General features: G+C 41.3%; 2 protein-coding genes across 5 annotated transcripts in view; both read left to right on the top strand.

Annotated features, from left to right (window-relative positions):
• The window catches only part of popdc1 (popeye domain cAMP effector 1), a 13,864-nt gene extending 1,155 nt beyond the window's left edge, over window positions 1-12,709 (top strand). The window contains exons 2-9 of one of the 2 annotated variants that reach the window (XM_080427721.1): window positions 100-432; window positions 1,569-1,693; window positions 3,497-3,684; window positions 4,342-4,450; window positions 5,239-5,406; window positions 7,615-7,756; window positions 9,841-9,891; window positions 11,353-11,487. In XM_080427721.1, the coding sequence (XP_080283847.1) occupies window positions 162-432; window positions 1,569-1,693; window positions 3,497-3,684; window positions 4,342-4,450; window positions 5,239-5,406; window positions 7,615-7,756; window positions 9,841-9,872 (1,035 nt within the window). In that variant the 5' untranslated portion in view covers window positions 100-161 and the 3' untranslated portion in view covers window positions 9,873-9,891; window positions 11,353-11,487. Of the gene's footprint in view, window positions 1-99; window positions 433-1,568; window positions 1,694-3,496; window positions 3,685-4,341; window positions 4,451-5,238; window positions 5,407-7,614; window positions 7,757-9,840; window positions 9,892-11,352 lie in introns of both variants that reach the window. The other variant, XM_080427720.1, reaches the window with a different exon arrangement.
• A 1,350-nt stretch (window positions 12,710-14,059) lies between these two features.
• Window positions 14,060-19,560, top strand: part of hace1 (HECT domain and ankyrin repeat containing E3 ubiquitin protein ligase 1) — a 46,054-nt gene continuing 40,553 nt past the window's right edge. For all 3 annotated transcript variants that reach the window (XM_080426128.1, XM_080426127.1, XM_080426126.1), the window contains exons 1-4: window positions 14,060-14,454; window positions 16,971-17,025; window positions 18,067-18,156; window positions 18,648-18,752. In XM_080426128.1, the coding sequence (XP_080282254.1) occupies window positions 14,364-14,454; window positions 16,971-17,025; window positions 18,067-18,156; window positions 18,648-18,752 (341 nt within the window). In that variant the 5' untranslated portion in view covers window positions 14,060-14,363. The remainder of the gene's footprint in view (window positions 14,455-16,970; window positions 17,026-18,066; window positions 18,157-18,647; window positions 18,753-19,560) is intronic.

Below are 19,560 nucleotides of genomic sequence, written 5' to 3'. Positions count from 1 at the left end.
ATGGGCTTGAAACAACAATTCAATAACAATATGAGCTTTAATTCAAAAAAGAAAGTAGCTAAATAATGAGGGCAAAGCTGTTTCTGTTTCTTCTTGCAGGCACCCAGACACGCCGTCTGTCCTTCCATCTTGTCTGTTGAAGGTGACACCGCTGCCACAGGATGTCTGCTGCTCCGCCGGACATCTCCACCATGTTCTTCAGCACCCTGGCTCCGCTGCACTCGGCCATGTCAGCGGTACCTGGAGGAGGAGGTGGAGGAGGAGGAGGCCTGGTGGGGGGTCTGGAGCCCATGAACGCCACCTCCTGCGAGGAGTGGGAGGACGCCCACCACATCCTCTTCCACCTGGGCAACCTGTCCCTGCTGTTGGCCCTGATCATCCCCACCACCGTGGCCCTGCACATGATCCTGCTGCGCCTGCTGCTGTTGACAGGTCAGTCCACTCCACTCTGCCACCTGCTGATGGCATTCCACACTGATTGGGAATTAAAGGACGAGCGATCTGAGCGGCCGCCCTCCGGTACTATGGAATGCTAAATTTATCACAAGCCACTTGATGTGCCCACTGAGCCCCATACCGCTCAACCTACTTCAACAGGCCAATGACATTGTTTGAAGGTCCTTGTTACTATTAGGACTACTGGGACTGTTACTATTAAAAATCATTTAAAAATAAATCTTTGTCTTTGAAAGAGAGACTACATAATTGATTAGACATAAGAGCACAGTGATAGAGAGGAGAATATATACATTTCCCATTGAATAACATGCATACTGTATCTAGGCCTACAGCTTTTAGAACTGGGCCCATGAATCAATAGCATTTATTGTCCTTTAGTTGAATCTTGACAATGATTGGAAGATAATATGATATTGTAATACACAATTCTGTTGTCTACATATATAGGTTGTTCAATTTAACTCCCAATATGACACATTTAGGTATAAAGTGTTAGTTTAACACATTACCAATGCGATTCATTGCATCAGTTCGGTTTATGGTGTGATTTTTGGGACGGATGGATGTCTAAAAATACCTACCATGCAGATGTTGGTTACTTGTTTCCGTATGTTTTCTTATTTAGATTTTTTTTGGCTCGAACACAAATATTCAGAATGTTATTGAGATAGCATATTGTTTAGCATTCGTCTAAACTTTAGACAAATGCTAAGTTTGATGTTTACCTGGTATCCTAGTTTCTTTGAAGCACTAAATAGTTTTTCTTTGCGCTCCACTTACGGTACAATTTACATCGTTGTTTGTTGACTAGGGTTCACACCATTTACTTTGACCTCACTCACACTTGTATATTGTATGTAAGTCGCTCTGGATAAGAGCCTCTGCTAAATGCTTGAATTAAAATTGAAATTGAAAATTGATTTCAGACATCGCCTAGCCCAACTTTGCACTGCTACACAGTTTGTGTCTCCTATCGGAACGGCTCACCATGGGGTGACTAATCGATAGAAAAAAGTCATTTTGGGGGTGAACTATGCCTTTAAATCAACAATCAGGATTTTACTGTGTACATGTTATACAAGTCCTGTTTCAAACCCTCTCCTTGACAGGATGCTCTCTGTTCATCGCCTGGGCGGCGCTGTACAGATGCAACCTGGACGTGATGGTGTGGAACGTGGTCTTCCTGGTGGTAAACTTCCTGCACCTCTTCTTCCTCGTGTACAAGCGCAGACCAGTGAGTTGTGCATGTGTGCGTGGACGGGCTCTCAATCCACAGAGCTCGTATCTTCCTCGTGTACAAATCAAAAGCAGACCAGTGTGTTGCAGTGGTGTAAAGTAACTAAGTACATTTACTCAAGTACTGTATTGAAGTAAAATTACTTTACTGGGGTATTTCCAATTACTTTACTGTGGTATTTCCAATTTTCAGTACTTTTACTCCACTACAATTATTTGAAAACTAGTTACTTTGTAGATTTAGATTATTATTACAAAACCTACAGTAACCACTTCAGCCCTACTGTATATACATTTCGGCCATCTGAAAATAGCTGATCTACAAGCTCACAATTGTGAGCTTGTAGATGTGCTATTTTCTTTTTTTATACATTGTATTTGAATTATTTGAAAACTTGTGAAATGGGACATTGTGCATAATGAGTACTTTCTACTTTTGGTACTTAAATTCATTTTGATACCAATACTTTTGTACTTTTACCCAAGTGAATTTTGAATTCCGGACTTTTACTTGTAACAGAGTATTTCTACATTGCAGTATTGATACTTTTACTAAAAGTTAAACTATTTAGAACTTTTTCCACCACTGGTGAGTTGTGCATCTGAATGAATGTGCGTGGATAGGCTCTCATTCCACAGAGCTCGCATCTTCCTTGTGTACAAATCAAAAGCAGACCCAGTGAGCTGTGTATATTTGGATGCATGGACGGGCTCTCATCCCCGCAGAGCTTGTATATTCGGGTTTTATATTCATAGTAGTAGCCAAGCGTGTCAATTAATTGGAAGGCTCACCCTTTGAGGGAGGTTTGGGGGGATGTTATTTTTACATTTCATTCATTTTTCATGCCTGTCTCTGTGAAGTAAGTAGCTCGCTGCCCCGGGGTCGGTCCGTTTTCTTTACCTGAATGAGATGCGGATCTTTCAGTATGGCATCCGCATCCATGGCTGTTACCAAGGGAGTCTCAGTAGGTACAGGGGCGAGCTAGATCTGACAGAATGAGAACAAAGCTTTTCATAATGAGGTATAGGCCCCCCTAGTACCATCTACTCTCCATATAGTGCTCTTTTGCATATATTTACTAACACACTGCGCTTGTAAGTAGGTTACCACCACGTCCTTCACAACTGTCAACAATTCATTCCAGTAAGAAAATAAGGTCTGAAAGAATCTCTTAACCATACAACCACCTATAAGTTTAAGTGTCAACAAAGTATATATGGTTTAAGTCTTAAACCATATACTTTGTTGACCAGGGTTCCCCCAGGAGTCCTGCTGCACCAAAACTCTCATTTTTTCATCCTTTATTTACCCAGGGAAATTAGCTGAGCACAGATGCTCATTTTCAGCACTGCCATATACACAGACAAACAAAGACATACACATTAAAACCTGGGAGCTGACTAGTACAACCACACAGTCTTATACTGTTGGCAAATATGATTATTTTTGGGGGGTCACTGTCTGAAAGGTTTGGGCACCCTTGAACTAAGTCTTAGTTACAGTATTACGTATTGAGGTTTTGTTGGTGGTTAAGCCTGAATTATACTTTGTTGTACAATGGCATAACAATAAGTGAAAATAGACGATGCGTTGTGAGGGTCCCCCAGGATCCTGTACTTGTTCCCCTCGTGTTTGTCTATTTTCACAGAATGTTTGGCAATTATATGAAATGCTCACAATAGGGACACTAGGGTCTATGTGGTTAAGCATATAGGTCTAATCTATTTGAGAATTTACGCCTAACGATGACATGCACAAAAATAGGGACGGCAGGGTTAATGTCCTCTGTTTGTCTGTCAGATTAAGATCGACAGGGAGCTGAGGTCGGTGTACAAGCGGATGTTTGAACCCCTCCACGTGCGAGAGGCCCTGTTCCAGAGACTGACGGGACAGTTCTGCACCATCCAGACCCTGAAGAAAGGTCAGTTGTACGCGGCCGAAGACAAGACCTCGGTGGATGAGCGGCTGAGCATTCTCCTCAAAGGAAAGTACGTATAAACCTCTCAGAGTCTCTGAATTCAGTCGTTGTATATGTCAGTCAGAGTTCATCGCCTCACCTTCCTGTTTGATGTTTGAGTTAAACGCCATGGAAAACTGTCAGAGAAAGACTCGCTCTCTGCATAAACTATAAAGTGCTCTGTGCTGCTCTGAGCACAGAGCACTTTATGAGCATGTTAAAATAAAATAAATACTGTCTGTCTGGAGCCAATGTCGCAAACTGCTGGACCGATCAGCTCCAAACTTTGTATGCCTTCGTATACTCCTGTGCCACAGGGGTACTTCCACTTTTTTTCCTTCACTTAAGAAAGTTTTACTTTCATTTTATACCGGAGGTCAACAAGGCTGTGATCGTGCTGAAACTCTGCCCAGATTTTGAGTCATAGACATAATAGATAGGTAATAGATGACTGATGTCATAGATAACTCATGTCACAGGCTGGTCACAAGTCCAAGATCCACATTTGAGCCTGGTCTGAGATCAACCTCGGAGCCAGAACGCCAGAGCCATACCATAGTTACATTAACACTGAGGATTTTACAGTGTAGATTGGGGTCCCAGAATAATAACATTTTTTTTTATTTTTAAGTTTCAACTGGGGGTCTGTGGCCTAAAATTCAAAGATTGACAATGTGTTGCATTACAGGATGAAGGTGTCATACCGAGGCCATTTCCTTCACAACATCTACACCAACGCCTTCATCGACTCCCCAGAGTTCAGATCAACTGAGATGCACAGAGGAGAGAAGTTTCAGGTAACAGGAGGGTTGGATCCCATGAAAACAACAATCAGATCATGATAATGATAATCTTTATTTATATAGCACCTGTCATACATACAATGCAACTCAAAGTGCTTTACACAAAAAAAAGAAAGATCATAAAAACAAGTACATAAAAAGAAGAAGACAATAATTTAAAAAAAGGAAACATGAAAAGAGATAAAAATTAGCAGAAAACTAAAAGACACTCAGTATAAGAGCAGAGGTGAACAAATTACAAAGCTATCAAATTAATCATTGAGATAAGCGAGGCAAAATAAATATGTCTAATAAGATCTCGCTTTAAAAATATCTACAGATTCAGCCATTTGGAGATTCACTGCATGGCAGAGAATTCCAGAGGCTGTGGTCATAAAAACAGCAAGCTGCCTCTCCATGTCTCTTGTAGTACTGACAGTTGGAACTGTTAAAAGTTAAGTGCCGGAGGATCTCAGCGATCAACTAGGTGTAGAGATCATACCAGAAATGTGTTATTACGGGGCATAGCTATGATGTGATTTATAAACAAATGAAATTATCTTAAAAATGGATTCTAGAAGTGACAGTAGCCAGTTCAGAGATCTTAGGACCAGCATTTACAGGACAGTTTATTTTCAAAATTGTCTTGGAAGAAAAATGCCCTTACGATTGATGCCTGATCGGGCTGTATTGTTTTCACATTTGCTTTATTGCAAAGGCGTTACTTTTGCTTTGCTTTGCTTGGGATTTTGTGTGTCTGTTTGTCGTCTTGACAACAACACTGTCACACGGCTGATTGACAGGTGACCATCATGGCAGAGGAGAACTGCAAGTTCCTGTGTTGGTCCCGGGAGAGGCTGACCTACTTCCTGGAGTCTGACACGTTCCTGAACGAGGTGTTCAGGTATCTGATTGGCAAAGACATCACCAACAAGCTGTACTCGCTCAATGACCCCACACTCAGCGACAAGGTGGGTTCAGCTTTGTGTTTGAGTGAATGGGAATATCACACTTAAAGCTCTATTATGTAATTATATTTTAGTGAATAACATTGTATTTCGTCCAATCTGTACGGTAGAGCAGTGGTTCTCAACCTGTGGTTCGGGATCCCCAGGGGGGTCCTTACATGACTTTGGGGGTTCCCCAGATGACAGTTACTGCATCAAAAGTAATAAACAAACGATGCTATAAAAACTGGTCAAACATAGGCCAAATTGTCAAATAATATAAGAAAGGGGCAATCATTTTGAAAATTGCGATGCGTTGTGAGCTTGTAGATCTGCTATTTTCATAAAATGTGTCTGTGGAACCGAGTCAAACAAAATGTAATGCCTCAATACAACTCCAAGTTTGTGCTGCTTGTCAGGTTGGGGGATCCCCTGTTCAAATATGATTATTTCGGGGGGTCGTAGAGTATGGTAGAGTATGTTAATACAATATAACTTATATAATTGGGGTGGTTATATTTGGTCTTCCTGCTCTTCTATTGAGACATTTAGATCCTGTGTCTAGGTTGGACGCGACATTTGACACAATCCTGTTTCTGCTTTGACATAAATTTTGACCTTGAAGGTCAAAATTCTATTACTCCCCAGAGCAAGCAGGCAGGCTCTATTACTGTAGCTCAGTGGTAAAGAATTATCTGCACTTGCGCAGGAGACCTGGGTTCAATTCCGGGGTAGAATAGGAAAGTTACATAGTGGAGCTTTAATTATAATAAATCAAACTTATCAAGTATTTTCTTAGTTTTTGGATTCTTCATTCACCGAAAGGAATGTTATACAGATGAAAACTCTCCCTGTATTCAACTCATCATGGGGTGAGTAAATGATAGAAAAATAAGAAATTTGTTGGGTGAACTACTCCTTTAAAGACACATTATGCCTGTATATAAAATAGTTCTACCCTGAGAGCATCTGGCCATTAGAAAATGAAGGACATGAACAAAATTGGTACAGCATGAAGAAAACGAAATCTGTCTAAACTGATCAAGGATTACTGTCAAGATGAGCATAATGATGCTAATGATGCTAACGATGATTGATGATGATTATGTAAAAATGCACCCATAAATGGACCCCTAAAAACCAACCTTAATAGGTCCATTTCTGTCAATTCACAAATCCCAGAGTTAAAGCAACACTATGTAACTTTAGTTTTTTTATGAATAAAATGTAATGTTGTCCAATCTGTATGGTAAAGTATGTTAATACAATATAACTTACACAATTGGTGTGGTTGTATTTTGTCTCCCTGCTTGAGACATTTAGGTCACGTCTCACCTAGACTTGATGGTCAAGATTCAATTTATCCCCTGAGCAAGAAGGCAGGCTCTATTGGTTAAACAATTCAGCATTTGCACAGGTAATCGGGTTCAAATCTGGGGTAGAAGAGGAAATTTACGCCCATAGGGGTTGGCGAAAGGGCCTACTCTGTGTGGAGTTTGCATGTTCTCCCTGTGTCTCCTAGGGTAGTTAATACCCTCACAAAAACATGTAGTAATCCTGGTCGCTATACTGCCTCCCCCATGACAGCCGGGGCGCCTGATGGAGGGGAAGGGAACTGGTTGGAATAACGTGTTCCTTCCACGCGCTACGTCCTACCGGGGAAACTCCCCCCTGTCAAGTGACAAGAAGGTCAGTTGGCTCTCATGCAATGAAGGAAGCATGAGCTCGGCCCTGACCTCCATAGGCTGTGGTGGACTGGTGTAGCGCTGGTGTAGGGCTGGTGTAGCGCCCAGGATCACTTAGGAAATTGGCACTGAGTGAAAAGAAAATGGGTTACAAAAATCGCAGGATACAAATTTTAGAGAAAAAGAAGAACAGGAAATGTACATAGTGCAGCTTTAAATGAGCACTGAGAATTTTCACTGTATGATATTCATGCTGCTGATGCTGATGATGCTGATGATGATGATGATGATGATGATGATGATGATGGCTACACTAGCCAAATTCCAATAGAAAGGAGGTGTCATTCACTGCCGCCGTTTTTCCTTTCTCTCCTTTATACATAGTGTTTTGTATTTGTTGATGACCATTGTTTCCACAATGGAAACAAGTCCCCAGGACCTTTTTTGTGTTATCCTTTTAGCCTTAATGTCTTACTGTACCACATGCTGTTTACATTTCTGACTAATTAAGTATTCAATCAATGAATCAATGAATCAAAAAACGCAGGCGGTGAAGAAGATGGACCGCCAGCCCAGCCTGTGCTCCCAGCTGTCCATGATGCAGATGAGAAACAGCATGGGGAGCACCAGCGACACTGATGAGGTCCTGAGCCAGATCCTGCGCGGAGGCTCGACCGGCTCCTCGCTCCGTAAGTAGCTGCCCGTCGTCATCGGCGGGGCCGACACGTTGTTGTAGTAAGCGCTAGTGCTGCAGCATACATACATAGTTGCTGTCGGGTAGAAACCTCTTTTTAAAAATGTTTTAATTTTATTTAAAGTAGCCAATTATTTGTACCCCCTTTTTCTCCCCAATTTAGTCGTTATGCCAATTAATTCCTCCACACACACATTTCTGTGTTGTCACATGCTGTTGTATCCTACTGACTCACCTGCCAGTGAGGAGGCCCCACCGGGAGGACGTAGAGCCTTCCTCCTACTCCTACCGCTCAACACTCCTCACTGACAGGTGCCGCCCCCAGCCCGTAGGAGTACGTGCGGTGACCAATATCACCCTCACCGCCGAGCTTCCCTCCCCTGAACACGCGCGGGCCAATTGTGTTCGTGTAGACGCCGGACAAAGCCGGATGCTCCACTGTGGATTCGAACCCACAACCCCTGTGGTGGTGGGCAGGGACTTTACCACTGCGCCACCCGAGCACCTCATATTTTAACTTTTTGTGTTTTTTCGTAAATTAACGCCCTAGACTAGTTCATTATACTACAGCGTCACACAAAAGTATCAAAAATAGCAGATCTGCAAGCTGGAAACGCGGCGCGAAGCGACGCGTTTCGAGCTTGTAGATCTGCTATTTTTGATATTTTTTAATTTGAATCCTGAAAAGCAATTTTGGACATATTCACCCGACAGAGACGATAAACTGTAGCAGTTTGAGTGTATGTAAAGCCTGTCTCCAAGCACTGATCTAGGAAAGATGAAACCCTCCCGTGGCCATTCTGCTACACTACACAGTAATCAATAATTAATTTGCTCTGAGAGTGTGGGGGTACGTTTGGTTCCATTCGTACACTCTCAGACGACCTAAAGTTAAATCAACAATAAGGATTCTGTATGACCTCGATTAGTGGGCCAAACCCAAGCAGCAGTGCTACTTTGTGAAATAGCTGCTCATCCGTTCTATTCCTACTGTCATGAGAATTGCAGCCTGACCTTTTCAAAAAGCAATTTCTAGTTAATATTAGAAATGTCCCATTCAGGAGTTCGCCTCATCATGTTCCTGTTCCTCCGAATTAAATCCAACACCCATCCAAGCTTTTGTGTACAATGTCTGAATACATTTACAGATGCATACAGTATATAAGGTGTAAACGCGGTTTAAGATGAGGTTATTACCTAGAAAAGTCTTCCTATACATGCTGACTTAGCTGCCCAGCTTTTGTGTCATTAACATTTAGTTTTCATGCGTTATTCTAACCTGATGACGATTGATTTGTATATTTCATTTCACAACATGCCCCAGGTAATTTCTCAGTGTCTTTACCTAAAAAACATGAAAATAATTCAACCCCCCCATCACAACCTTCCTTTACAATCACGGGGCATACTTATACAGATGTACAGTACATTAAAATCATTCCCCTGTTTGCCCATCGATTCCTGCTCTCTCCAGTGTGCGATAACCCTGCCACTAAATTACATTACCTCAGAAATCCACAGCCCTGTCTGGAAACAAAATGTGGCTCCTAGCATATGGAATACCATGCAAAGTATCAAATATCATGCAAATATCATGCAACGTTGAATATCATGCAAAGTATATGCAAAGCACAATATCATGCTAATTTTCCAGGACTAGAAAGCCTGCAGTTTCTATTAGCTTGGATTCCCCATCGATGATGTCACTGGTAGGCGGGTTTCTGAACTGTCCACAGCCCTCCTCTGAGACACAGACCGAGTAGAGTATTAGACAAAAATGGAACCATATTATAATGAGCATTAGTGAGGAGTGGACAAATTACAGCATATGAAGATAGGTTGAAAATGGGTGACGTCGTCCTTTAAGCAGGAAACCAGGTTCAAGACGGGGTAGAAGACGAACGTTACGTATACTGTAGTGCTGCTTTAACTGTTGCACCCCTCTTCAGACCTCATCTAAAGTCCAAGGAAGCAACATGAGTTGTTTCCTAACACAGGGTACATTATTGGTTTTGTTTCGTAGTTTGTGTCATCAAAGCCTTTTCACTGACGCTGTTCCTCCTATTATCCCTCCTCCAGCCATGACTCAGCTCACAGCTCACTCAGATTGAGCCATTCCCTGACAGGGGTGTAAGACCATTTATTTTATCTCACTCCTACCTACCTCACCTCACATCCCAACACTCCTCCATACCCCCCCACCCCCACATTATCCCCATAGAATTGACCCTTCCCCACCGCCTCCCCCTCACTACTGTATGCAACCTTCAAACCTTTCAAACCAGCTCAATGTAGACTAGCATTTAACCCTCTGAAAACTCTCTCTCTCTTCTCCCTGCTCTAAAAATGAGTGCTTCTCCTGTAACCTGGTGTGCTATTTTAACATTAACATGTATTATTATGGCTGTGGATGCAGCACTCATTCAAAGCGTGCTCTCTATCTACTGTATACAGTAGTTCAGAGCTCCATGTCACAGTGCATTTAAATTAGAAACTTTAAAGTGAAATATTTGGACTGCTTTTACCATACATATATTGATCAAAACCACTTTCAGTAGAGTATTGCTGTTGAAGATGCCTCTTAGTCCAGATTACTGCCTCCAATTTATGTCTGGTAAAGTGGCTGTCTGGGTTGTTCACGCTACGGTGCGTTTTGTTGGAGAGAAAAAATGCAGAAGCTATCAGTGAAAATTGCATATCTGGAACCAGGATAAGCATTCAGGGAGCATTGTTTTTCCTTCAACCATAGTATTTGTTTTCTCACGTCTACACACCCCTCCGTAATCACATAGAATGCACACTGGAATCAACGTGTGACTGTGTCTACTTTAGTGTCTTTCACATACCATTGTAATAACCAGTGGTGGACAGTAACAAAGTACATTTACTTGAGTATCTGTCCTTAAAGCCCAGTCCACATCTATAATAATAATAATAATAATAATAATAATAATAATAATAATAATGAATTGCATTTTTATAGCGCTTTTCCAAGTGCTGAAAGCGCTTTACAATGGTTCATTCATTCTTACAGGAGGGGGGACCTTGGGAGGTAACTACACATCTATGTAACTAGTTGCAACTTGTAACCAGTTGCAAGAAATGGCAGCGGTCTGGACTATGACCAGTTGCAGACCGGTAGCATTTGGGGTTAATGGTTGCAAGTAGTTGCAGTTGAAGCTAGTTGCGTTGCGAATCATTGGTGTGGACTAGGCTTCACTTGAGTATTTGCACTATTAAAAATACTTGAGTATTCACTCAAGTATTCTTTAAGCAAGTACTCCAGTACTTAAACCCAGGTACAAATTTGACTAAGCAACTTTCACTTGTTGTAATGGAGTAATATTTGACCAGGAGTATGTATCCTTTGACTCAAGTACTTGGGGTTGAATGCTTTGTCCACCACTGGTAATAATAACATGTTGAAGTTTGGACTGTTTGGTACTGTATGTTTGTGTTCTACTTTCTGACCTGCTGACTTTTCCTCTGTCTTTGAACCTGAAAGGTGCAATATTTTCTGTACATCCATGAATGTTTACTGGCTTTCAGAGAGTGGTTTAGAGCACCACGTGTTGTCTTTCTCCTTTCTAGAAAAGTCCCCAAGCATGAAGGCCTCAATGATGAAGCCCATAGCGGAAGGTATGGAGGATGATGTTTTTGAAGAAGACGAGTCTTCTTTCCCCTCAAATTCCCGGAAAATTCCCATGATATCAGCAGTGGACGTGGATGAAGATGTGAAAGAGTGAAACCAGATCAACTGACAACATTACAAGGAAAAACTTTGACCCTCCGCAGTCTTGTAATCCTAGATAGAAAACACCAGGGTTACGTTTGTAAAAAAAAAAAAAAAATGTAACCACTTCAGGCGGCCTGATGTAAGATGAAGTAACCTATATATAGACCTGAACAGTGGTGTGTTCTAGTTTTTTTCAGAGGGCATACGATACGCTCGACATGCGTGTGGTCGTGGTTACGCTCGCGCATGGTCAATGGATGAAATGTTTAGTAGAGGGCTACGCTTTAAAAAGAAAGAAATCTGCACGTATATAGCGTAACACAGTAGAACACACCACTGGACCTGAATCAGGCCTATATTCTTCATCGTACGACACATAGCCAAAATAACCAATTTACAAGCTAACGACGACGTGTTTTAAAAATCTTGGAAAGATAGGGACGCCAGGGATGTGGTTAACATCCATTTTTGATTAACTTGATTAACTCAAAACATAAATATCACACATGGCAAATGGCAAATATCACACAGTCTACATTTTCCAAAAGGAAATGCATGTATTTAATTCAGTCTGACCAGAAGCAGAAGGAAAAAAAATAACTTATCACCATCATTAGCTTGAGATAAAAGTTGTATTTCATTGTTATCGGGCAGAAACCTCTTATCTCCATATTTTAACTTTTTGTGTTTTTGTCCCGTAAATTTATGCCCTACTTGATCATACAACAGCGTCACACAAAAGCATCAAAAGTAGCAGATCTACAAGCTCGAAGCGACACGTTTTGCTACTTTTGCTATTTTTAAATTTGAATCCTGAAAAGTAACAGTTTTGGACATATGAGGTTTCTCCACCCGACAGAGACGGTTTGTTTCCGGTAATGTAACATTCATCAACCTGTTCACTTTTTTTTTTTTGTGATAGTGTGTTAAAGTGAACATCATATTTTGAAATTCCAGTTTTGAATAGGCCTGTAGAACCTTGTCACTAATAATGCTCACAGAAAAGAAAATCACTGTTCGTGAAGATTGTCTTTCACATTTCCTTTCACTTATTATGTGGGATTTAACAATGTGTTCTTTTTATTATTATATACAAATTGTTTGTTGTGAAAATGTCTTTGTCCTGCTGCTCACCTGCTGTTTAGTGTCTTATCCATTTTAAATGGTGTATTGTGATTTCACTGTTGCAACACATTCAATTAAACTTGAACAACCATGTAGAAGAGCACTCGCTATTACTGCTGAACACCTGGCTGGGACATCAGATCATAAATGGTTCCCTATATGCACAGAAGCCATATTGGACGGAAATTGGGCCTCTTCCTGACCTTACTTCCTTCACAGGTCTTTCCAATTATACTAATGAAGGCTCTGTTCCATTTAGTGTAGCACAGTGGTTCTCAAACTTTTTAATTTCAAGGACCCCCCCATAACTCTGAGAGTGTACAAATGGAACCAAATGGAACTTTATGGGTTGACTTGGTGCATGGACCACACTTTTATATGGACCACACTTTTGAGACCCACTGTTGTAGCAGTGTGTTTCCAGTGAGCCATCATGCACAATACCAGCACCCTGACTCTGTTTGACCAGAATGGAACAGAGCTGAAAATGTGTATCATTGGGTAACAGCTGTGAAGGAAGTAAGGAAGAGGTTCACTATGGATGCTGTGCATAGAGCCTGTTGCTTGTAGAATGAGCATGAGTACATTATCCATGATGACAAGCAATACATTTTTAGAGGTAGAGTGCCCTCTTGAGGCTATATTTCAAACTCTTCCACATATCTATCCATCCATGGACCTATAGTATGTATTGTTATTGTACCACCACGAGTTAACCAGTTCTCTTTTGCCTAGATCAGTGTTTTACATTATAGTGTGTGCAATATATATATATATATATATATATATATATATATATATATATATATATATATATATATATATATATATATATATATATATATATATATATATATATATATATATATATATATATATATATATATATAATATGTTATATATATATATAATATGTTAGTTTTATATTAGTTAGTTTTAGTTTTAGTTTTATATACAGACAGAAAGACAGACAATCAATCAATCAATCAATCAATCAATCAATCAATCAATCAATCAATCAATCAATCAATCAATCAATCAATCAATCAATCAATCATCCAGCCAGGATACATACCATGTATAGGATACTACAGTGATTGCACTGCGCAGATTATCTTGAACTAAATCATTGTGAGGAGAAGGCGTGGCGGTGGAACAACAGTATGAGTAATATGAGCAAAAACACGGAAGTTATCAAAGCCCTTCCTTTACTTTCCGGCTGAAATGTTAGACTGTACACGTGCACACTCACACGCACGCACGCGCGTGCGCACACACACACACACACACACACACACACACACACACACACACACACACACACACACACACACACACGAGGACCACAGGAGGGCAGCTCAAAAACAATAAAACTACATTACCCACGTGGCACTGCCCTTGGCTTTGACGTCACGAAAACAGGAAGAACGAGGACATTTACAGCTACAGCAGCAGGAATATGATAGACTAATAGGGAGAGAGACAGACAGACAGACAGGCAGACAGACAGACAGACAGGAAAATAAATCATGACTCTCTCAGTCTCAGGCTGAGAAGAAGAAGAGGAATCACCACCAGCCAGGTGATGGACGAAGCCCAGGAGGAACAAGACAAATAGACCCCCCCCACACACACCAGTCATCATCATCCAGATCCACCATCGATCGAGGGCTGTGACCCTCCATAGGTGTGGTGTACACCGGGCTGTGGCCCCCCTTTTCCCCGGTAGATTGGTACGCCTATGATGGAACGGGCGATGGAGCAGCTCAACGTACAACTCAGCCGCCTGACCCGCTCCCTGCGCCGCGCCAGGACCGTGGAACTCCCCGAAGGTACATACAGTAATATACAGTAGACAGTAGCTCTGGTCTCTAACGCTCTGCCAGCTGCTCTGCTCTGCTCATAGACACAACATTACACTGCCGTGCGAGGTCTCCGTCTTTAGTAAAAATAAACAAATATATTTCGCTACTCACCGAAACAAAGGCTGTTTTTTGTTGTTGAAAGTCTATTCTCTAGGGTGGGAAGCCTCTCAGGACCCCACCTCCTCTATGTAATACACTTTTTGGGGGCATAAAATAAAATATGTCCACCAGACGGACGTTATTTTTAGTTTATCCACTGCGCCCCCTACAGATTTGATCTATGGAATTTTTCTATTGGCAAGATCTGTAGGGGGCGCAGCATCCGGTGAAATACTTTATTTTCTGGCCCCAAAAAGTGTATTTTAGACATGAGGTGGGGGGCCCCGAGTGTCCCCACTAAGGAAAGTAGGCTTTCGACATCTTAAAACCGTATTTGTTTTGATGAGCAGCGAAAGTGTATTTTTTATCTTTTACTAAAGACGAGAGGCTGCGCTCCCGGGGGTGTGCGGGCAACGGCTTAACAGTAACATAGCGTTAAAGGAGAACTCCTTCTAACGCTGTGGACCAGAGCTACAGGACAGCAGTTCCATAAGTCAATGATGATGTGAAATAGGAATACAGATCTACAAGCTAGCAAGCATCCCATCATCCACGTACGACGGTGTAGCTTGCAATGCGTTGCAATGCGTTGATTGTAGATCTCTCATTTTTTAACCCCCATGCCATGGAAAGGTGCATCATCATTCATGCTATTTATATCACTACTGTTGTACAGTGTGCTGTTATTTGAGCACCATTACTCTTCTTCTATAGGAAGGCAGAAATGACAGTGTCCTACCTATGATCACTCAGTGGTGTAAAGTAACTAAGTACATTTACTCAAGTGCTGTACTTAAGTACAGTTTTGAGGTATTTTTTACTTTTACTTCTACTCCACTAGATCTCAGAGGCAAATATTGTTCTTTTATTACTCCACTACAATTAAAAAAAAACTTTTGTTACTTTGCAGGTATAAATTATTATATTATAAAACATACATTAACCACTTAAGCCCTATTTTTTTTTTTTTTACTTTTACTTTTGGTACTTTAAGTATATTTTGATGCTTTGATTTTGAGTACTTTTGTACTTCTACTCAAGTAACATTTTGAACACAGGTCTTTTACTTGTAACAGAGTATTTCTACATTGTGGTATTGCTACTTTTACTTAAGTACAATATCTGAGTACTTCTTCCACCACTGCCTATGATGTACAACTGTACTATTATTCCACTGTTCACCAATCCAAGCTCTAGCCATGGATCAAGAGACTTTCATAGATGTATTTTATCCAGTCTGACTTTATGTCAGAATCGATAAAACACATATATGATAGTCTTGATATGTCCAAGCCCGACAAGCTAGTTAGTTATAGGAATTAAATTGGTTAAAAAGCTGTATTATGTAACTTTTCTTTATTCTACATGTCTCCTAAAATCCCTATACAGTTTTCTGAAAAAGGTATGTTTCTATATCAGTGATGCTCAATCTTTTTCATGTCAAGGACCTCCAAAATTATATGTATTTTGGCCAAATAAATAAACATAAACATAAAACATAAAAAATAGCAGATCTACAAGCTCATAGCGCGGCACTCGGTGCCGCGCTATGAGCTTGTATATCTATTTGCTATTTTTTTGCTATTTTTTAATAGCTAAAGTGTAAAATAATGCTTTTTTAGCTCAAATCAAAAAATGACACAGATGCGTTCCAGGTCTTAAAGGGTTAAATGAAATGTTATTGTGTTGTCCAGTCTGTATGCTAGTATGTTATTATACAATATCAATGAGACAAATGAAGTAGTTTTTTGGTCTCCCTGCTCTTCTATTATTATGACATTTCGATCCTGTGAGTCTCTGGTTTCACATGACCTTTGACACGATCCATCCTGTCTCTGCCATAGTCTTTTGAATACAATTCCATTTAGTGTTAGTCATATCTTAGTCATCTGAAATGTAGTTTAAATCTGCAGTTGATTTAGTCGACTAAAATGTATTGTGGCGGGGCTTGATGGCGTCTTAATGGCTGATTTTACACTTGGTTGCATGCTGAAAATAGCCGATCTACAAGCTCACAAAGTTGTGAGCTTGTAGATCAGCTATTTTCAGAGCGCAACACACAAGCGCAACCAAACATAAAATGAGTTTGTATTCGTTGACGAAATTGTCAATATATTTAGTCTTAGTTTTAGTCATCGTAGCTTAGTTTTTATTTAGTTTTTATTTAGTCTTCGTCAGTGAAAAAAGGTAGCCGATGAGCATTTTTCGTCGTAGTTTTAGTCGACAAAATCAACACTGTTATATTCAGTGGTTAAAATGTCAGCAGGTGCGCAGGTTCAAATCCAGGTTTGAACAGGAAAGTTACATCAGTGCAGCTTTAATGTTAAAACCATATTTTTAAAGTGTGGGCCTTTTCACTCACTCCCAATTCTCTCCCACTTCAGATAATGAAACTGCTGTCTACACTCTGATGCCAATGGTGATGGCTGACCAGCACAGGTAAGACTGAGACCAGACCAACCGTGAAAAGCCCCGTCGTCATGATGGCCATCATGGCCTGATCGGTACGAGAAGGGGCAGATTATGCATGATGGTGCCACTTCCTGTTAGGATTATGCACATATAGGTTCATGTGTTCAAAGGCTCGGGATTAATCCAGTTATTACACAAGCCCGGGGCGGCGCAGTCCGAAGTAAGACAAAAGAAAGAGACAAGAGGAAGCACACACACACACACACACACACACACACACACACACACACACACACACACACACACACACACACACACACACACACACACACACACACACACACACACACACACACACACACACACACACACACACACACACACACACACACACATACACACACACACACAAAACAACAAGTGAGCCTAGGAGTCCTCTACAGTAAAAAGGTAGGTCTTAAACATGTTTTAAAAAGTCCCTAGGGTGGGATCCTCAAATAGAGTTTGATGCACTGTCCACTCGTGTGTGTGTGTGTGTGTGTGTGTGTGTGTGTGTGTGTTTGTGTGTGTGTGTGTGTGTGTGCGCGCTCGCGCATGTGTGCCCTTTGTGATACAGTAGGTCATTGCTCAGTTATATGAGATTAAAGTAGTCACAAACCAGTTTGGGAAAGGTGTTTACTGACTGCCTGACTAAACATTTTGTGTGTGGTTATACAAAGTTGATTGCACACTGTTAATGAGGAATCTGGATGGGCCACTCAGAACATACGAGAACACAATAATGAGACAGACAAGAACCCTGACTGAGTTGATTGCACACACAGCACAGAACTCCGGTGTTCAGCAAGAAAATATCCCAATAGAGAGAGTGTGTGTGGCGTGTGGTCTCTGCTACAGTAGGTTGGAGGGGATCCAGAAGTGTGCAACAGAACATTATGTCCCACCACTGAACACAACACTCCAATGATCCCAGCATTGCGTTGGATGTGTGGGACTTTGGCGTAATAATAATAATGAGACATCATCACATACTGTAACATTAACTTTGTGCTTTTCTGGCCCTTCAAGGTCAGTTTCCGAGTTGCTGCTGAACTCCAAGTTTGACGTGAACTACGCCTTTGGGCGGGTCAAGAGAAGTCTGCTACACATCGCTGCTAAGTAACTCATTCCGTCTATTCTTAGAATCCAGCTGTTTCATATATATCACCACAGTGGTTCAGTGGTTTTAAGCCTTTTGGACAATTATTGTAACCTTTTAACTCGAAAAACACTATCAATATTATGTTCAGTATTGCACAAATATTTGAGTATGGTCTATTGGCGTTCAGTGAGGATTTTACTGTGTGTTCAACTCAAAACAATATTATAAATATGTGGTATTTTAAAGAATTAAAGGTCTATGAGGATTGTGGAACTAATTGGCATTCACTGAGGAGTTTACTGTGTGTTCAACTCATAAAAGAATGTTACAAATATGAAAAAAAATTGAGATGAATTTTGTGGCACTATTGTTCCACAAATCACATAATAGGACATGGCCATTCCACATTTCCTTGAGCTTGTCGTGAGATTTTATTTTTGCTTTAATCCATGTGAAAATAAAATGATCCATTTTGTGTGTGTGTGTGTGTGTGTGTGTGTGTGTGCAGCTGTGGGTCAGTGGAGTGCCTGGTGTTGCTGCTGAAGAGAGGAGCCAATCCCAACTACCAGGACATATCGGGCTGCACCCCGCTGCACCTCGCTGCCAGGAACGGGTAGGGACCATTTACTACCACACCCATTACCACCACACAGTGCTCTCTCTCTGGCCGCGTGCCACCGTCCCGATAGAGAGAGAGAGAGAGAGAGAGAGAGAGAGATGGAGTGGCTTGTTAGTTCAGGAACAAACCTCTGCAGATCTTCCTGTTCCATCCGCAGGCTGTGTCAGGTGCCACAACTTCAGTTACAATTTAGGCATTTAGCAGCCACTCTTAATCCAGAGCGATTTGCAGTAAGCAAGGACAACACAAGATAATACATCAAATGCATAGAAATAGTAATCTAGGATCACAAGTAAACCAAGAACCTATCATGAGTCTAACAGTAGAATATCCGGGGGAAAAAACCCAATAATCTGTACATTGAAACTATACACACTATAGGATGCCAGGTCAACAATGACCTGGCATCTGTCTACATAACATGCTATCTAAATGACATTTTAGCCTTTGCATAGGCCCTGCAAGGTCGTCGAGGCTAGGGCAAGTGCTACGGCAAGTGCTACGGCAAGTGCTACGGGCTGAGGTGGAGTCTGAAGAGTCTTCAGATTACTGCAGAAGATTGGGAGTGAGTTTGCTTGCAGTTCTAACTGTGATGGGGAGTTTGTTCCACATTTTGGGAGCCAGAAGGGAGAAGAGTCTATGGGACGCGTGGAGCGTTGTTGTCCCGGATGTTTTAGGGAAGGTTCTGACAGCTTCCCTGTGTTAGCTGATCATCTGAGAGAGAGCGAGAGGGGTTGTAGGGTTGGATCAGGCTTTGAAGATACGGGGGTGCCATATACCTTAGGTTGCTTTGTAGGCCAAC

This window comes from Gymnoscopelus braueri (genome assembly GCF_963280865.1).
Source record: "Gymnoscopelus braueri genome assembly, chromosome: 4".
NCBI lineage: Eukaryota > Metazoa > Chordata > Actinopteri > Myctophiformes > Myctophidae > Gymnoscopelus > Gymnoscopelus braueri.
This window is presented reverse-complemented; position numbering and strand designations above follow the sequence as displayed.